The following is an 18,451-nucleotide window of genomic DNA, read 5'->3' as shown; positions in this document are numbered from 1 at the left end:
TTTTTTCAGCACAAAAAATGGCCACCATTTGGCCATTTTGAATAGGATCGTCAAACCAATATATCTGTCTATCTATGACATGATGTATAATGAATATTTAAAATTTGAACATAATCAGTGAAAGCAAGTCAGAGATATGGCACGAGAACCACGTTCATTAAAACAAAATGGCCGCCAGTCGGCCATTTTGAATCTTATCTAAAAAACAAAATTATTTGCATCAAGGTCCCATAATGTCTAATGTATATACCAAGTTTGAACAAAATCCATCTGTAAACAGCCGAGAAATGCTTGATTTTGATGATTTTTTAGCACAAAAATGGCCGCCATTCCGCCATCTTGAATCAGATCGTAAAACAAAATAATGTGCATCAAGGTCCTATAATGTCTAATGTATATACCAAGTTTGAACAAAATCCATCTGTTAACAGCAGAGAAATGATTGTTTTTGATGATTTTTAGCACAAAAATGGCCATCTTGAAGCAGATCGTGAAACAAATTGACGTGCATATGTATACTATCATGTATGATGTATGTGTGAAGTTTGATTGTGATTGGTACAGGCATTTCTAAGATACAGGTCCGGACACACGCACAGACGCACACACGGAGGTCAAAACATAAGTCCCCGTTTTCGGACTGCGTCAGAACGGGGACTAAAAACATTAATAACCTACCATAACTAGTCACAACCTATCATAAAAAGTATCTACACACATTGTTAAATCAAAAAAATAATTCAAATCTGTCTAAAGATTGTTAAGTTTCATTTGATCATACTGGTAACTGAATTTTTAAATAAGATTACAAGCATGAGGTACCGGTAATCTAGTTGACATGTAGGGGTGAATAGGCCCTCGCCGGCTGAATGGCATCCAACCCAATTAACACCTGGCAGAATAGTGAATGTCTCGTCGGCAAGATCAATACTGCGAATTCGCAAAGTTCACGCCTTCTTGCAAGGAATATTCATATTGGTGGTCATGGTAACACTGTAAATTGAAGCCGTGTTTGCTTTGTGGGAAAAATCACAGGTTGTATTCAACAAGATTGGGCAAAAATTTTCCAGCACCTTATCACACATTATGTCAACAAACAAATAAACTCTGCCGTGAATGGTTACTCTTTGATGGCTGTCACTATCTGACATTCCTGCAATTTGAACAAACAAAAAACCGTCTGCGAAAGTGAAAAACTACATCATTCTGTCAGGCGTATGTTGGATTTGGAGCACCGCGGAGGGCGCAACTCACGCGACCTCGTCAGGCTGGAGGTAATCTTGGGAATCTAGTTGCGAAACCCAAGATATTTATATCATGTATAAGCATGACAGAATTTAACCACCTTAAAAGAGGTAATAGACGAGTTGTGTCACTCTTTGTAACCCTAGTATGAGAAGTAAACAACAGCAATTGCATGGGGTAAAAAAAACTACAAATAGGTGACCATTATTCAGCTCAATGAATATTTAAGGCCAATAAAATTATTGCTGTAAAATAAATTGATCTTGTGTCTCACCTCAACTATAAGTGGTAATGCCAGTTCAGGGAATCCTATACAATGGCTGTGAATATTGAGATGTTCCATTAACAAATCATATAATTGATCAATTAATCCATCCTTAAAGAGAAAAGAAGATTTATCACATGATGAGTACAACCAGTTTTTCGAATTGTACCGGTACTGGAGAACCTGGTATTTTTTTTAAATTTAACCCCTGTGCAATAAACATGTAAACAGCACCTCGACAGCTGGAATATTTCATTTGCATACGTCATGTGTTCTTATTTAATAATCTATGTTTACTCAGTTGGTACATCAATATTATACTGTAAATTACTTGAGTTCACAAAAGAAAAATATTCTTGAAATTCAAGAGTCAGTGAATTTTGTAATATTGGAAATTTCTCTGAGATCCTATGACACGGAATGTTTTGTGAAATTTTATCTTCAAGACAGTCATCTTGAAATGTAGAATTTGTTTACAGTGCAATAGAACACCAGTGCATGGCAAGGCAGGATATGGAACCAATAAAACTTGTTCTATACAAGGAGGGTATGTAGGGGTATACTTAAGTGCTGATCACCCCATCCTTGACCAAGTGGTTCTTTCCTGAACACAGTCTGTTATGAGTCATATGATGCTTTCAGACCAGGTCATGTATAGCACATACCTCTACACATGCTGCCTTGCATGATGGGTGTTGCCCTCAAAGGCTAGGCCCACTGCCGAAACAGTGGATTGGTGTCAGGAAGGGCATCCGGCCAATTATCTCATGCTCCAAAAAAACCTTAAATGGCAGTTACAACCATTATTGCCACTAGTTTAAGGTGAATCCGGCCACCCTCGTCTTCGAGGACCAAACCGGATTTAAAACTCTGGACTACTACTACTACTACTACTACTACTACTACTAAGTGGAAAGAGTTGCGGACTCTCACCTTGAATGCTCTCTCCTGTAGCTGTGACTTTGATAATTTCAACACGATGGCAAAGTTTATAGGTTTAAAACTTATACTTGAATGTTTCCTGTTCCAGTCTGTCTGCTCAAATACCTGGCAACAATGAAAATCATAATAACACCAATTATTATACATCTGTCACCGCAACGTGATAAGTTACAGCGTGCCGTGATTTTGCGGTACAATGTATTTTACGGGGTAATTCATCATACCATTTGACCGTACTCCACACAAAGAAGTTCGCTGATTCTGTTCTAAACCTTTTGGATTCCGGAAGGAAAAGATGTATAATAATAAGGTGATTACGAGGATACCTCAAAATAAGCACTCAGACAGTATGCCATCGCATCGACCTCCACTGCACGTCGGTCGATACTCCCGCTGTACTGTCTTCCTGCATACTTTGAGGTATCCTCGTAATAACCTCATATTATGTAAGAGTAAAACAGTATTTGCTGTATTAGGAGTGCAATTTTTTAACAGAGTAATTGAAATTTTGTTAACACTTCGAACACAATAATTTATCATGCTATAAATTTAGTTCAACACAGTTTTGTGTATTCTTTTAGAATATTTTTGATTATTTTGGACCAAATAGAAATCATTGTCTACAGGCCTTACATTTTTTTGAACAAATCTGGGTTTTATTTTGCAAATGATGACAAAAGTAGACTTTGGAGATCAAAGGTTCAAGTGTACTACTGTAGAATACTTTATTTTCGCTTGGAATTAATTTTCGCTATTTTCACTGAAGGAGTGATTCAGTGAAAATAAAATCCAGCAAATATACCTTCCTATATTTTACATTTAACTTTTTAAAAATCAGTGAAAACAAATTTCCATACCGAACACTCAAATAGTCTTTTCAGTGAAAATTAATTCCTGCTAAAATAAAGTATTTGACAGTATTCGAGAAAAGCTTCTAATAAACAATCTGGTGTTTAGTTTCAGTTAATTGGTAACTCAAGCTTATTGACTGGGTTTTAAATTCACAGATTTTCCAGAGAATCAACGACTTTTATTGTATAGTTTTACACGGTCAGATGTATAAAATTTAGCAGATTTCAGTTTCAACAAAAAACAGCAAAATTAAAACAAACTGAAAAATAAATATATTAACAGTGTACAATGTATGGAGTGCCTGTGTCCAGTGTTATGTTCACCAAAAAACTGACAAATTTTGCAGCAATGAAAATTCCCAGAAGTCACAGTAAATGTTTTTAAATTTGACTATATGAATACTCTTAAATTATTAAATTGCAAAAAAAAAAATTATTTGAATTTGAGATGAAGATATTAAAGTAACATACGATTATATTACAATAAATTGTGCACACCTAAAAACTACCTGACCTACCTCCAAGAGTAATGGAATAATTGGAATAAACGTATTGGTGGCATCGGACAACAAATTCAAAGCTCGTAAACAATGAAATCGCAGAGGATAATATCTAGCCGCTGGTATTAATCTGTAAAGATGACAAATATTTGAATTTAACATGTTAACATGTAACTGTATTGGAGGAACATGAGGCTACTTTAATGCCCTGTGTTCACATAATGCCCAGTGTTCACATAATGCCCAGAGTTCACATAATGCCCAGTGTTCACACAAGTCAATGAAAATGACACAGTCCCCGTTAAGTTCTCTTTGTGCTCGTCATATTATAGCGGAGGGGTTGTCGCGAGCGTGTCCTTGAAACTTGAGTTCCAAGTGGCGTATACAACAGATTGTTTATTTACATCAAAACACGTGTTTCGTGTCATAGTAATATGGCCAAAATAAAAACAGTCATTATTCAGCCATCTTTGATCTGATTATGAAACACACTGATATGTATGATGTATGTGCCAAATACGAATGAAAATGGTACATAAATTGTGGAAATATAGTAGTAAGGCCAAAAAGTCAGATGACTGTCAATCGGCCATCCTTGACCAGATTGTGAAACAAATTGTCATGGACATGCATTCTAACCTGTATAAAGTACATGTATGTGCCAAATTTGAATGAAAACTGACAGAGCACGTCCAAGATACCGCATAAAAAAACAAAAACAAGATGCCTGCCAGTCGACCATCTTTGATCCAATTGCAAAATAAATCGTCATGGACATGTATCCTAACATGTATAATCTATGTACCAAGTTTGAATGACAACTGACAAAGCATGTCCAAAATACAACATTTTCAAAAAACAAGATGGCTGCCAGTCGGCCATTTTGAATCGAATCGCTAAACCACTGCATGTGCATATGTCCCACATAAAGTACCAGTCACATGCAAAGAATGAACGGAATCGGTCCAAGGGATTCTGAGATATGACGGACGCACGGACACACGGAGAACGAATTATAAGTCCCCGTTTTCGGACTTCGTCCGAACGGGGACTAATAATGCCGTGTTCACACATTACCCTTTGTTCACATAATGTCCTGTGCATCAGGTTGATGTCATAGTATATCAGATTGATGTCTAAGTATATCAGGTTGATGTCTAAGTATATCAGTCTGTCATTATAGTAATTTAGCCTCACTTCATGGTATATCAGTTAGGCAACATAGTCAAATATCATAGTACCGGTATATTAGTTTGGCATCGTAGTATTTTAGCCTGATTTCATAGTGTATTATAGATTGGCAACAGATATCAGTCCAAAATCATAGTATATCAGTCCAAAATCATAGTATATCAGTCCAAAATCATAGTTTGATGAAATAGTGTATCATTTTGATATACATTATTCATTAATGTGATGTCATAATACATTGGCCAATCATATCAATCTGATGTCTTAGTATTTTGGTTATCAAGAAACATTTCATGATACATGTATGACTTACTTAATTGCTCCCATTGTAATCTGTACGAGGGGATATATCAACGGCTGTAACATACCAATGGGTTGAATCGTACTCAGTACGCGACACCATAAATATAAACAATGTATGTACTGCCAGTTGTAAACAGCTTGATACGTATCCTAGCAGCAAAATGAAAACAAACAAATAAAGATGAAAAATTCACAAAGCCCAATTACATAGTAGTGTTCATGCTACATGAATTATGGGCTGAGATTTAAGCTAATATCATGGGTCTATCGGAAGCCATAGTACATGTTAGTTCTATAGTTATAAAACCATGCCAAAACCAATTTAGAGAGTACAGATTGCAAAGTACTGTAAAATCTGTATTAGAAGCCGCGGCTTCTATTAAAATGGTACAATGCAACAGAGGGGATGCGGCTTCTATTAGAGCATCTACACATATGAGAAATGATGAATTTTTGGTTCTCAATTATTCAAATAGAATGGATGCGACTTCTATTAGGGATGCGGCTTCTAATACAGATTTTACGGTAACAGGCAGTAGTATTATCAGAACAATACCTCTTGATGTGCTTGCGTTGATTATCATGTTGGAAAGGGTTTAATGAAATGAATAGTTATGAATATAATAGTAAAACTTCCAAATGAACATTGAATACAATGGCATTTAAGGCTCTTAGCCTGAACTACACTACACGCTCGTGCACATTTCCCGATTTTAAAAACTGGTCAGATTTAATCCATACATAGCATTTCTTAGCATTCGTGCTAAGCGTTCACGCACTTTTTCTTAAAACGGGCTAAGATATTTGATCTCTTATCCCGTGCTAAGAAGCTGTGCATGAATACTACTAATATTTCTGTCAATAGCATTTTGTTCAATATTCTAAACCGAGGTAGATAGACTAATTCAAGTATGACAAAAAGAATATTATTAGCCCTGTTAGTCATTGCATCACACACTGAACCCAGACCCATGACAATCATCACTGATGTCGCGAGCGGGCTTCACAAGTCCTTGTTTATTTTATTTTAAAAACACCGAAAAATAAACAAGAGACTGCTAGTCTACATTAAGCAAAGTTTAAGATAGACAACTAAGAAAATAAATCATGTGGTTTTGAAAGTTGTCACCAGGTTGACAACACAAACACGCACGCAATAACAGCAAAGACTCACTTGAGTCCAAATTTTTTTTTGCAGCAAATGAAATCTGACAATGAATATACCCTTAAGTAATATTTATGCCTGAAAGCAATAAATCATCATTAAGTGACCACCTACCTTTTTCTTTGTAGTTATTGCATTCCTTAGATGAATTGCTAACTGTCTAATGTAAATAAATGCGTGTTGATACGTCACTTGGATATTAATAGCAAATATTTCTGTTAATGACCTTTGCATGAAATTAATCATGGGCAAAACACTGGGTGATGTAAACTTGCAGTTTCTCACGTACCCCATATACATTTGCTGTAAAAATAAAATAAGATATGTTCCTTTGACGATTAACTCATCTATGTCAATAGGAATTCAAATTATAGCTTCCCTAGCTTTGTGGCAATTCATCACATAGCTCCTCTATCTCAAAGGGAATTCAAATTATAGCTTCCCCAGCTTTGTGGCAATTCATCACATAGCTCCTCTATCTCAAAGGGAATTCAAATTATAGCTTCCCTAGCTTTGTGGCAATTCATCACATAGCTCCTCTATCTCAAAGGGAATTCAAATTATAGCTTCCCCAGCTTTGTCGCAATTCATAACATAGCTCCTCTATCTCAAAAGGAATTCAAATTATAGCTTCCCTAGATTTGTGGCAATTCATGACATAGCTCCTTTATCTCGAAAGAAGTTCAAATTATAGCTTCCCTAGCTTTGAGGAAATTCATGACATAGCTCCTCTATCTCAAAGGGAATTCAAATTATAGCTTCCCTAGCTTTGTGGCAATTCATCACATAGTTCCTCTATCTCAAAGGGAATTCAAATTATAGCTTCCCTAGCTTTGCATCAATTCATAACATAACTTCTCTATCTCAAACGGAGCTCAAATTATAGCTTCCCTAGCTTTGTGCCAATTCATGACATAGCTCCTCTACTTAAAAAGGAGTTCAAATTATAGCTTCCCTAGCTTTGTGGCAATTTGTGACAAAACTACTCTCAAAAGGAATTCAAAGCATAGCTACAAAAATAATGTAATGTTACCTTCAGACTGAATTCCAACATAGATTCCTGCAGATTGTAGGACAATCTGTAAATAGAAAGGAACGCTAAAACTCTGCTTGTTTCTTCTCCAGTACTCCATATACTCACCAATTTCTGAAATAAACATGCATTATTAAATACGTTTATTATTTAGCAAATCAATGGGCAAAATTCATTCACAGATCTGAAAGCCCTAACAACTTGTTCTTACATACAAGAAAATGGTGCCCCAACGTTTTTTATTCACTGCAAAAGGAGCCCTCAACGTCCTGGGATTAATAGTTATCCTCGGGCGCGGACATCCGGGCATTTTCATCGTCTGGCAACCCTCGCGGTGAAAACAAAGGCCCAAAACTCGCAGAAAACGGTATTTTGGGATGACTGTTGAGACTCATCTGAACAGTGTAACAAGATTAGCCCTACGTGTGTAACATATATAAATTTGGTTGTTCGGGATTACTTCAAAGTTGAGTTTGTGTTGTTTTCTCGAATTTTCACCGGCTCGACCGGCGTTCCACAGCAGCGCGCACAGAGCCCATAGAAATGCATGTACAGTGGTGCGCGTCGTAGCAACGTGGAACGTCTCGTGACGTAGCTCCGCCCCCGAGGATTAATAATATTCCTCCATTACATATTTTGTCACTATTTTCGCCCAACATATAGCAGAGTACTTTATAATAATATTAATTTTTCTGATTTAAACCATGACTCGTGTTTTCATTCTAATTATAAAACTGAAAGGAATACAATGAGCAGTTTAAAAAAAATGAAAAAAAAAATGTACAAATATCATGAATAATGTATGTAATTATATGCTAATTGATATGCAAATTCTCCACCATCATCGACCAAAATCCTGAGAAGAATACTTTATTATTATCCCTGTCTGCCAGGACAACAGTCTTCCAAACTGATTCTATATTTTTGGTGGTCTGAGTATGAGCTCAGTTAGGGAAACCAAAATTACATGCTGATCAAATCATGTGACACTATTTAACCCCCTAGGTAACTAGTAACAATCTGGTATCAGCCAATAATTATTGTAAACAAGATACCTTCACAAGTAACTTGGCCACTTTTGGAAAACAAGCGTAATACGGAACCATCACGTGCATATGACGTAGAATAACATTGACAATGCCTGGCTCAGATAACTCAGTTAAGAGCTGAAAGAAAAAAATATTGAAATATGTAAAATAATGAGTTTCATTCGTACAAACGTTGTGTGTGTGTGTGTGTGTGTGTGTGTGTGTGTGTGTGTGTGTGTGTGTACTTGCATTGCTATATGTTCCGAGGACAAAAATACAGATATATAGCAACTTCCAAGGACATACACACCTTCCGAGGACCTTTTTCATAGTCCTCGGAAAACATAATTTATATTAATAGTTAATTCGATTATTAATACGTTTTGCGTAGCTTAGGTTTAGTATTGGGGGAAGGTATGGTTCACGTTATATTAATATTAATATAATTGTACCATACCTTACCCCGATACTAAACCTAAGCTTCGCAAACATTTCTATGTTCAGTCACGGGATATTCAACTCTAGTTTAATTAAACTTAATTAAAGTGCAATTCTCCATTGTATTGCATTGTAATTGAGTTTAATTAAACTCCAATTAAAACGCAACCCTATATAGGAACGCGTTTTAATCGAGTTCATATCGCAACTATATTAAAAGTTAATTCAACTATATTAAAAGTTAATCCAATGAAGTCCTCGGAACATATAGCAATACAAGTATGTGTGTGTGTGTGTGTGTGTGTGTGTGTGTGTGTGTGTGTGTGTGTGTGTGTGTGTGAAGGTACACTCATGTACTGTATTTACGTTATTAGATGCACAGCTCAAATATAAGCTTATACTATGAGGTTATTACGAGGATACAGCAAAGTTTGCACAAAGACAGTACAGCGGGAGTATCATCTGTCGCGCAACGGAGATCAATGCGATGGTGTACTGTCTGAGTGCATATTTTGTGGTATGCTCGTAATAATCTTATTATTATACATCATTTCCTCCCAAGGATACTTCAAAGGAATGCCGAAAATCAAAAAGTTTAGAACAGATTTAGCGAACACCTTTTTGTGGAGTCCGGTCAAACCCTAGGGGCTGCCATGTTTATTTTTATTATTAGAGGACGCTCACAAGCATAATCACTCCATATTACGCATGTAAGCGTCCTCTAATAATAACAAACACTGCTCAGAAATAATATCAAACCCCACACAAAGTTTTTAAATTTAAACATTCCAATGATGTATCCTTGGTAGGAAAAGATGTATAATAATAAGTTTATTATTACAAGAATACCTCAAAGTATGCACTCAGACAGTAGACAGTAGAATCAACCATCGCTGGGCCTGACACGCACTGACTTTGTGCATACTTTGCAGTATCCTCATATTATTGTATAATGGATCATTAAAATACGACTTTTAATACTCATAGACACACCTCTGTAATTTACATAAGTGCACACACTTCTAATAAGTATGATATTAACCCTAATTTACATCCAAAAACTTCAGAGTTTAATAAGCATGAAGTACATGTCTTACCATAAAACAGTTTTACAATATATTTTCTCTATTAGAAGCACATCTTCAACAGAAGGCCCCATAAATCAAAAATTGACTGTATTCATCAAAATACATCTTAATTTGACCATAGATTTGCCTGCCATTTATGTAAGCACATGTGTTTCTAATTAGGGAAAATAACTTAGTTTAAAAGTTATATTAAAAATTCCCACATACCCTAATGACATCTGACAAGTAGGATTTCACACTGTGCTTGAATCGCATCCATTTCTTACTGGAGGAAGGTAAAACAAACCTACAAACAAGATAAGTATGACTGTTACATGTAATAACTGTTTATTTCAAAAAATCTTTTGAATTTCATTTTCTGCAGTCAATATGTATTTGCTCTATTAGAAGCACATCTCCAATAGAAGTGTATATAAACCCAACATTTTTAGTGGCTGTATCATAGTACTGAATCCTTAAAATACGACTATAGACACATTGGTCATTTCAAAAGCATACACCAACTAATAGAGCAAATACAGTGTGGTAAATTATCAATCCTTGTACCTTACTTTTTTTGTTTATGGTCTTTTAATTTCAGATTATGAAGTAAAGTTGTCGGCACACATCGTACACAGGTGTTTACAAGCGCATTGAACACTAGGAAACAAAAATATGATATTGGATGAGTTAGTGTGTGTGCAAGATGAGTTGATTGCAAACAAACATTTTAATTGTTATACTTTTATGATTGGATTTTGCGAGAGAGACAATCGCAAAATTTTGTAACAGTAAAATTTCTCCGTGGGAGTGAGTATGAGTCACTTTTGCAAAATTGTGTCTTCATGAATACCATAAATCATTAAATCGTGAATATTTCTAACTGCAAATATGAGCAGATGAGCAGTTGAGCAGTTTGAAAACAAAGCTCCATGGTGACAGATAATTTCTGTGAGTAAAATGAAATCTTGGATATCATTCCTATATAGTTTCATTATGCAACATATTTGATGAGACGACTACACAAATTGCAAAAATATCCGTGAATTCGCTGAAATTCTAGTATTAGTAATTATATTCCAGCTTGCAGTGATTTAGAACAGAATACAGTCTTTTTGAATCTGTGAACATTAAAACACTATTCAATGGCGGTAGCAAATAAAATTTGAAAAAAAAAAAATCACCAAAATTCAATACACTGAATATTGAACTTTTGATATACAGTTCCCATGATACAGACAGAATAAATCGCATGTATAGTCACATGACCCCCAACAAAGCTTTATAAATGGTTTTCAAAATCCAACTACCGTAATATCAAATGTTGTCAGAATTTCATTTGACAATTCTAAAATGTTTATGTCCACTTTTTAACTTATTTTTCCCGCCAAAAAATTGCATCATTTTTATGTACTTTTCCATAATTTCTTTCTAATTTTTTACCAAATTGACATGATTTCTTCTTAATTTTGGATCAAATTAACATAATTTCCCATTTCCTACAAGTTTGTATCAATTTTCTTGACATAAAGAGAAAGAATTACGTAGGTTTATTTTTATGAGCGGTGGCAAAACTTTGACGTTCAAAATGCTGAACATAGGCAAGCATATATTTTCACAAAATTTTCCTGACGTAATCAAAATTCATGGCTTACCAACACTTCCTTCTACTTTATATTTTCCTGTTTCTTGCTGCTCTTCTCTTTCAGTTTGTTGTACGGCCGATTTGAATGCCTTCACTAAGTCGTGGAATACAACAGGAGAATGGTTATCCTGAAACAACAAATACAACTTCACGGTCTTTACTTAATTTTGATAGTCCCCTCCATCTTCAAATGTTTTCTAGACATAGGCTAAGAATAAAAAACTGTAAAACGCTTCACTTTCACAGGACAAGACACAAATTTTGGCAGTCAGTGCAAATTGTGAATTTTTTTTACAGTAAAATATAATTTTCACTTGGAATTTATTTTTGCTATTTTCGTTGACAGGACTAGGACTGCACAGAGAAAATAAAATCCACCTTTTTTTCCTACATTATACATTTAAACTCAACAAAACTCTGTGGGAAAAAAATAAAATAAAGCATTTTACAGTAGCACTGCAAAATTTCTATGTGGTCCTACAACGAAAGTCAACAACTTTCGCGAAATATTCTCTTCAAAAATGCCATCAAAAATTGTAAAAATTCCTTAAAAATTGAACAGTTTATGTAATACAGTGATTTCACCATGGTTGCTAGCAGTAAATGTCTGTTTGTCTTAGCCAATGACAACTTGTTTCGTCATTTTACAAACATGGGTGGGTGGGGGAAAGGCGATCACAATATATTTCAGATTCACATAGCAAACAAGTCATTGTCAATGACACGTCCCCGTTCCGTTCCGTTCATATTTGAGTGACATATACATTCAAAGCAGATCATGACCGAAATGCACCTGCATATGTACAACACATTGTGCTAAATCTGAACAAAATCCATCCATGCATGACTGAGATCCGGTTCTGGAATTGTGAAAATATGTGATTTTGATGCATTTTCGGCCTTAAAATGGCCATCATTCCGCTATTGTTAAGCAGATCATGAAACAAATGCACATATCTATTTGTGACATGATGTACCATGTGTGTGTGAAGTTTGAACTTGATCAATCCAGACATGTCTTGGATACGGATCCAGAACTGAATTCTTTAACAAAATGGCCGCCAGTCGGCCATTTCGAACTTGATCCGAAAAAAAAAAAGACGTGCATCAAGGTCCTATTATGTTTAATGTATGTACCAAATTTGAACAAAATCCATCCATGCATAACTGAGATACGGGTCCGGAATGGTGAAAATGTGCCATTTCAATGCATTTTCGGCCTTAAAGCGGCCCCCATTTGGCTATCGTTAATGAGATCATGAAACAAATGCACATACATATTTGTGACATGATGTACCTTGTGTGTGTGAAGTTTGAACTTGATCAATCCAGACATGTCTCGGATACGGATCAAGAACTGAATTCTTTAAAACAAAATGGCCGCCAGTCGGCTATTTCGAACTTGATCCGAAAAAAAAATGACGTGCATCAAGGTCCTATTATGTTTAATGTATGTACCAAATTTGAATGAAATCCGTCCATGCATAACTGAGATCCGGGTCCGGAATGGTGAAAATGTGCGATTTCAATGCATTTTCGGCCTTAAAGCGGCCGCCATTTGGCTATCGTTAATGAGATCATGAAACAAATGCACATACATATTTGTGACATGATGTACCTTGTGTGTGTGAAGTTTGAACTCGATCAATCCAAGCATGTCTCAGATACGGATCCAGAACTGAATTCTTTAAAACAAAATGGCCGCCAGTCGGCTATTTCGAACCCAATCCCAAAAAAAAAATGACGTGCATCAAGGTCCTATTATGTTTAATGTATGTACCAAATTTGAACAAAATCCGTCTATGCATAACTGAGATCCGGGTCCGGAATGGTGAAAATGTGCGATTTTGATGCATTTTCGGCCTTAAAATGACCGCTATTCGGCTATCGTTAATGAGATCATGAAACAAATGCACATACATATTTGTGACATGATGTACCTTGTGTGTGTGAAGTTTGAACTTGATCAATCCAGACATGTCTCGGATACGGATCCAGAACTGAATTCTTTAAAACAAAATGGCCGCCAGTCGGCTATTTCGAACTTGATCCGAAAAAAAAAATGACGTGCATCAAGGTCCTATTATGTTTAATGTATGTACCAAATTTGAATGAAATCCGTCCATGCATAACTGAGATCCGGGTCCGGAATGGTGAAAATGTGCGATTTCAATGCATTTTCGGCCTTAAAGCGGCCGCCATTTGGCTATCGTTAATGAGATCATGAAACAAATGCACATACATATTTGTGACATGATGTACCTTGTGTGTGTGAAGTTTGAACTCGATCAATCCAAGCATGTCTCAGATACGGATCCAGAACTGAATTCTTTAAAACAAAATGGCCGCCAGTCGGCCATTTCGAACCCGATCCAAAAAAAAAATGACGTGCATCAAGGTCCTATTATGTTTAATGTATGTACCAAATTTGAACAAAATCCATCCATGCATAACTGAGATCCGGGTCCGGAATGGTGAAAATGTGTGATTTTGATGCATTTTCGGCCTTAAAATGGCCGCTATTCGGCTATCGTTAATCGGATCATGAAAAAAATGCATGTGCATATGTCCCATATAAGGTGTGATGTATGAGTGAAGTTTGAACTTAATCGGTCCATGCATGTTCGAGATACAGGTGATCACGGACGCACGGACGCACACAGTGCAAAACATAAGTCCCCGTTTTCGGACTGCGTCCGAACGGGGACTAATAAAATGTTACTATGGAGACTTATAAACAAGAATTTTCCTGATGTTTAATTCACCTTTTTGACATATTTCTAAATTGTATCCATTTTTTCAGATTACCATAAAAACCCTCAAATAAGAGCCACTTTGTAACACTTTCATTTCTGGGTGGTGCTCATTTGAGGTAACATTTTGACAACTTTGTAGCCAGTGGCTCTTAAACCAGGGTGATCAAACTTTTTCATTGTGAAATGGGGAAGGGATAGGCAAACACACACACAACCAAAACAGACAAATAATTATTAATGATGTATCATTGCAATTAATTTATTCTGTAAAAATACTGTTATGGGAATAACAAATGTCAAATAAATAAGAACGACTGCTCGCTGACCGTGCTGCTTAGCGTACACGACGATTCGACGTTTCACCGACAATGTGTAGCGATGCCTGAAGTCACGTTTCACTGACAATGCGTAGCGATGCCTGAATTCGGATTTGGTAGCACTCTCAGGGTCTGACCCACACTTGTACTTCCGTTGTACAATTGTTTACCAAGTCTTGTATGGCAAACTCCAATTTGTTTCTTGAAAACTGGGAATAACTTGCGTGGCTGTGGCTGGCGTGGTGGTTGATTCGGTGACGATCTAAAATAGTTTCGATAGAAGCGACAGGAGCATGGAACGAATGAAAAAAATTATGCCCAATCATTTGTATTTATGGCAAAAACAATAAAGAAAAACACGTTTTTCTATAGATTTTTACAGCTTGGGTACTTGGGCATTGTTTTAATTGCGCTAGACGTCTGAAAGTACAGCTTTGGTTTATATATTTCCTGTTTCATAATCAAGCCAGCTTATAATGATATGTTAATGATATTCACGTACTTCACAGTCCAGGCAAACGGGGTCAAACTATAGAAAGTAACAATTACATGTATTAAAAATAATTTCTTGTGACCAATCGGGAAAAACTAAATCATTTACGAAAGCCCAGGCCTGTTACAAGGCATTTTCTGATTGGTACAAGTCCAGATTATTTTCAATTCTCACAAATAGCTAATTTAAATATTTGGGTCAGGCGGGTCACGTCGACTTCGCTTTGCTGTAAGACAAGTTGATCGCGCAAGTTTGTGGAACAAATCCATTCGACTTCAATTTTGATTATTTTCGGCAAGAGAGTCCTCTCCAAACTAATGCCAGTTATTTTGTCACTTCCCTGAACATTTTGTCTCGAATCACCCCAAAACGAACGTCTCAAATGAAATGCCAAAAATAACCCAAAATCACGATCAGCAAGAGTGGGCAGTGTAATCATTACATTCTCACAGTCGGAGCTAAGTCACGATCCCTCAAACGTTGCCAGGACCGGATTAACACCTCTGTTTCCCCCCACACTAATCAAATTTCCCCCACGCTAAGGAAAAAATCTTTTGTTTTCTAACGACTTCCTGTTCCGGTCCGTCTGTGAGAATGTATTTTCGATACCTCTGATTTTCCGATAAAGGCGTTCTACAATCGTGACGTTTTTTACTTGGTTATAAAGACAACATTGGCAATGAATATCTCAACGTGTCCTTCGGTGTTTCAGCAAAAAACATAGTTACTACTAAATAGTTTGTGAATTGGTCGATTGTGTGTCAGAAATTTAAAATAGACAAGTTGACAGTCACATTCACGCTCTCAGTGTATTTCTTTCGTCTGTCATTCTTCCGTTCTCAATTATACTGGACATCAGGCAAGCTATGGGGATAATCTTTATTTGTCTCACACCTTCTGTGGGGCAATAACAATGCAGGGTGGAAGTGAGGCACGACAAGCTTGTGTCTGCCTGATTGTAAACAACCGGGCGGATTTTCTTGAATCTTGCCAAAAATTTTTTCTTGCCACACTTTGAATACAATTTTCGTTCTCAGTTTCTAGCTTGCATATCACTCCTCCAGCCACACCCCTTTATTTCAAATGGTCCACCCCTTAGAAAGTTTGAATCCCGATCTCCACTTCATTAAATACTCTAAAATAAAGTGCATTTTGTAAGCCTCTTTTCGCCAACATTTCTACTTAAGTTAATCCACATCACAGTAGCTAAGACGATTGATGTTCAGGTGTAAAACACAAAGAATCATATTAGTTTCAGAAAACGATGATGTTTGGTTCCCTCTTAATTAAGACTTCATTGTACTTATGTTTGTTTGTCCAAAAAAAGTCAGTATACAAGACAAGCCCAGATGAGCTACGAATTCTTATTGGATAACACTATATATAAAATAGCTGCATTTTTTTCTAAGGATGTTGACTTACTAAAGTAATGAATATATTTGACAGACTAATTCTTGAGTTTACCTCTAATGTGTCCCTCCATTTATTAACCGTCTTCAAAGTCACCAGGGTGGATTTTTTCCCACTGGATTCCATGGCAACATCAGATTCTTCATCAGATTCAAACTCGCTATCATCACTGGCAACCTGAAAAATACACATAAATTTAGTTCAATATTATATATTGTGATATTCAATATTATATATTTTATTCATTAATCAAATGATATTGATTGAACCAATATATCCTGCAAATGCCCATTGGTTCTTAAACCAAAGATAAAGAATTATTATTTTTTTTTGTATTAGGAAGCAAACACTTAAAATAACTACATTTGGCCTAAGAAAATTCATGTTTCTGGTCAGCTTGCATGCTTATTTTTTCACTTATTTCGCCATTGAACAGCGCCCTCTGTTGATGAATTTGTTAAAAACTGCAAAATTTTTGCATCTTCAAATATTTCAGGTTTCCCACCGAAGAGAAAATGTTGTTTTGTCACCCAATGGTAATCTGCTACTCTTTGAGACTGGGATACAGCAATTTTTGTATGCACAAGAAAATGAATAAACGTCATAAATGATAGATGACTTTACATCTACTGCGTCTGTGCGCCATATTCAGAACCTACATGGCAGTAATCACTCGTATTTTCACTGCTTAGTGTGCGGCAAACAACACCGATCAAAAATGCAATCTCCCTGATTCTGGGCCGATAATCTATCATCTATGCCACTTTCATCCCCCGACTGATATATACATATCAAATCTAATGTTGAGATGTATATTTCTAAAACAGCGCCGCTTTGAAGCAAAAGGGTCATCACCAGCACACATGCAAGAGTCTTAAGAAAAGATAACAACACATGCTAAAAACGCAAAGGCCCATGGGTAGGCACGCGTTTGTAAAAAACATGTTATGGTTGTCTGTCGCATTCATAAGTGATGACACATTCATATTTTTATATTGTTATGAACGTGATGTTTCACATGTATTTGCAAACTTGGAATGCAACATGAAGTACATGTATGATGAAGCTGATTTACTACCTCTAATCTCTGTGGTAACTTGTGTAAATCAGCATCCTCTTCTTCACTCTCTTCGTCATCATCATCCTCCAAGTCAGATCCACTTAAATCAAAATCCAGTAATTCTTGATCCTCATCCTGTAAGAATTTATAAAACTCAGGATCTTTTTCTTTCAGGCTCTTCATCTGCATCTGGTGTTTCTTCACTTTGGTCAATTTTGGACTGAAAATAAAACAGTATTTACTATCATCACCAGAAACCCATTCCCTTCATTTTTATGAATAGTTAGATATTACAATGGCAGTTGAATACAACCAGCCAATCAACAAGTGCAGTGTGCAATGATGTCATTTGCATGCTGATTGGCAAACATGTAAACATATGACGTTACAGTGTGAAGGCCGATAAAATATCTTGTTTAAGTTTTAATTGTAAAATTTATAAATATTTATAAAAATAAAAAGAATTGGTTTGCATATTTGTCACAATATCCTTGATTTTACGTTATTTTATTTCTGTTTTATTGCTTGCGCTTGGAAAATAAAGCACATTTGAATCTGATAATGATGGGTATGTACAGTTATTACTCATTCAAAAGAGAAATATAACATTCAAAAGTATTACAACAGGCGCATAGAAGATTCGTACAGGGAAATTCGTAAACTCCCTATAAACATTGCAATATAATGAGGTATTTTATTATTTGTGCTATCGAATTATCTCAGTGATCTCAAATGATCTGCT

The 18,451-nt window shown here is 36.0% G+C and overlaps 1 protein-coding gene across 1 annotated transcript in view; it reads right to left on the bottom strand.

Annotated features, from left to right (window-relative positions):
- Positions 1-18,451, bottom strand: part of LOC102807281 (nucleolar complex protein 2 homolog) — a 30,412-nt gene that overhangs the window by 9,584 nt on the left and 2,377 nt on the right. Inside the window, exons 3-14 of the mRNA XM_085490504.1 lie at positions 17,728-17,929; positions 16,704-16,826; positions 11,684-11,801; positions 10,601-10,688; positions 10,257-10,335; positions 8,551-8,661; positions 7,496-7,609; positions 6,577-6,765; positions 5,308-5,447; positions 3,822-3,933; positions 2,444-2,557; positions 1,520-1,621 (exon numbers count right to left, since the gene is read on the bottom strand). Of these exons, the coding sequence (XP_085346630.1) occupies positions 1,520-1,621; positions 2,444-2,557; positions 3,822-3,933; positions 5,308-5,447; positions 6,577-6,765; positions 7,496-7,609; positions 8,551-8,661; positions 10,257-10,335; positions 10,601-10,688; positions 11,684-11,801; positions 16,704-16,826; positions 17,728-17,929 (1,492 nt within the window). The remainder of the gene's footprint in view (positions 1-1,519; positions 1,622-2,443; positions 2,558-3,821; positions 3,934-5,307; positions 5,448-6,576; positions 6,766-7,495; positions 7,610-8,550; positions 8,662-10,256; positions 10,336-10,600; positions 10,689-11,683; positions 11,802-16,703; positions 16,827-17,727; positions 17,930-18,451) is intronic.

This window comes from Saccoglossus kowalevskii, chromosome 15 (genome assembly GCF_978046115.1).
Source record: "Saccoglossus kowalevskii chromosome 15, keSacKowa6.1, whole genome shotgun sequence".
NCBI lineage: Eukaryota > Metazoa > Hemichordata > Enteropneusta > Harrimaniidae > Saccoglossus > Saccoglossus kowalevskii.
The sequence above is the reverse complement of the archived record's forward strand: the minus strand, read 5'-3'. Positions and strand labels throughout refer to the sequence as shown.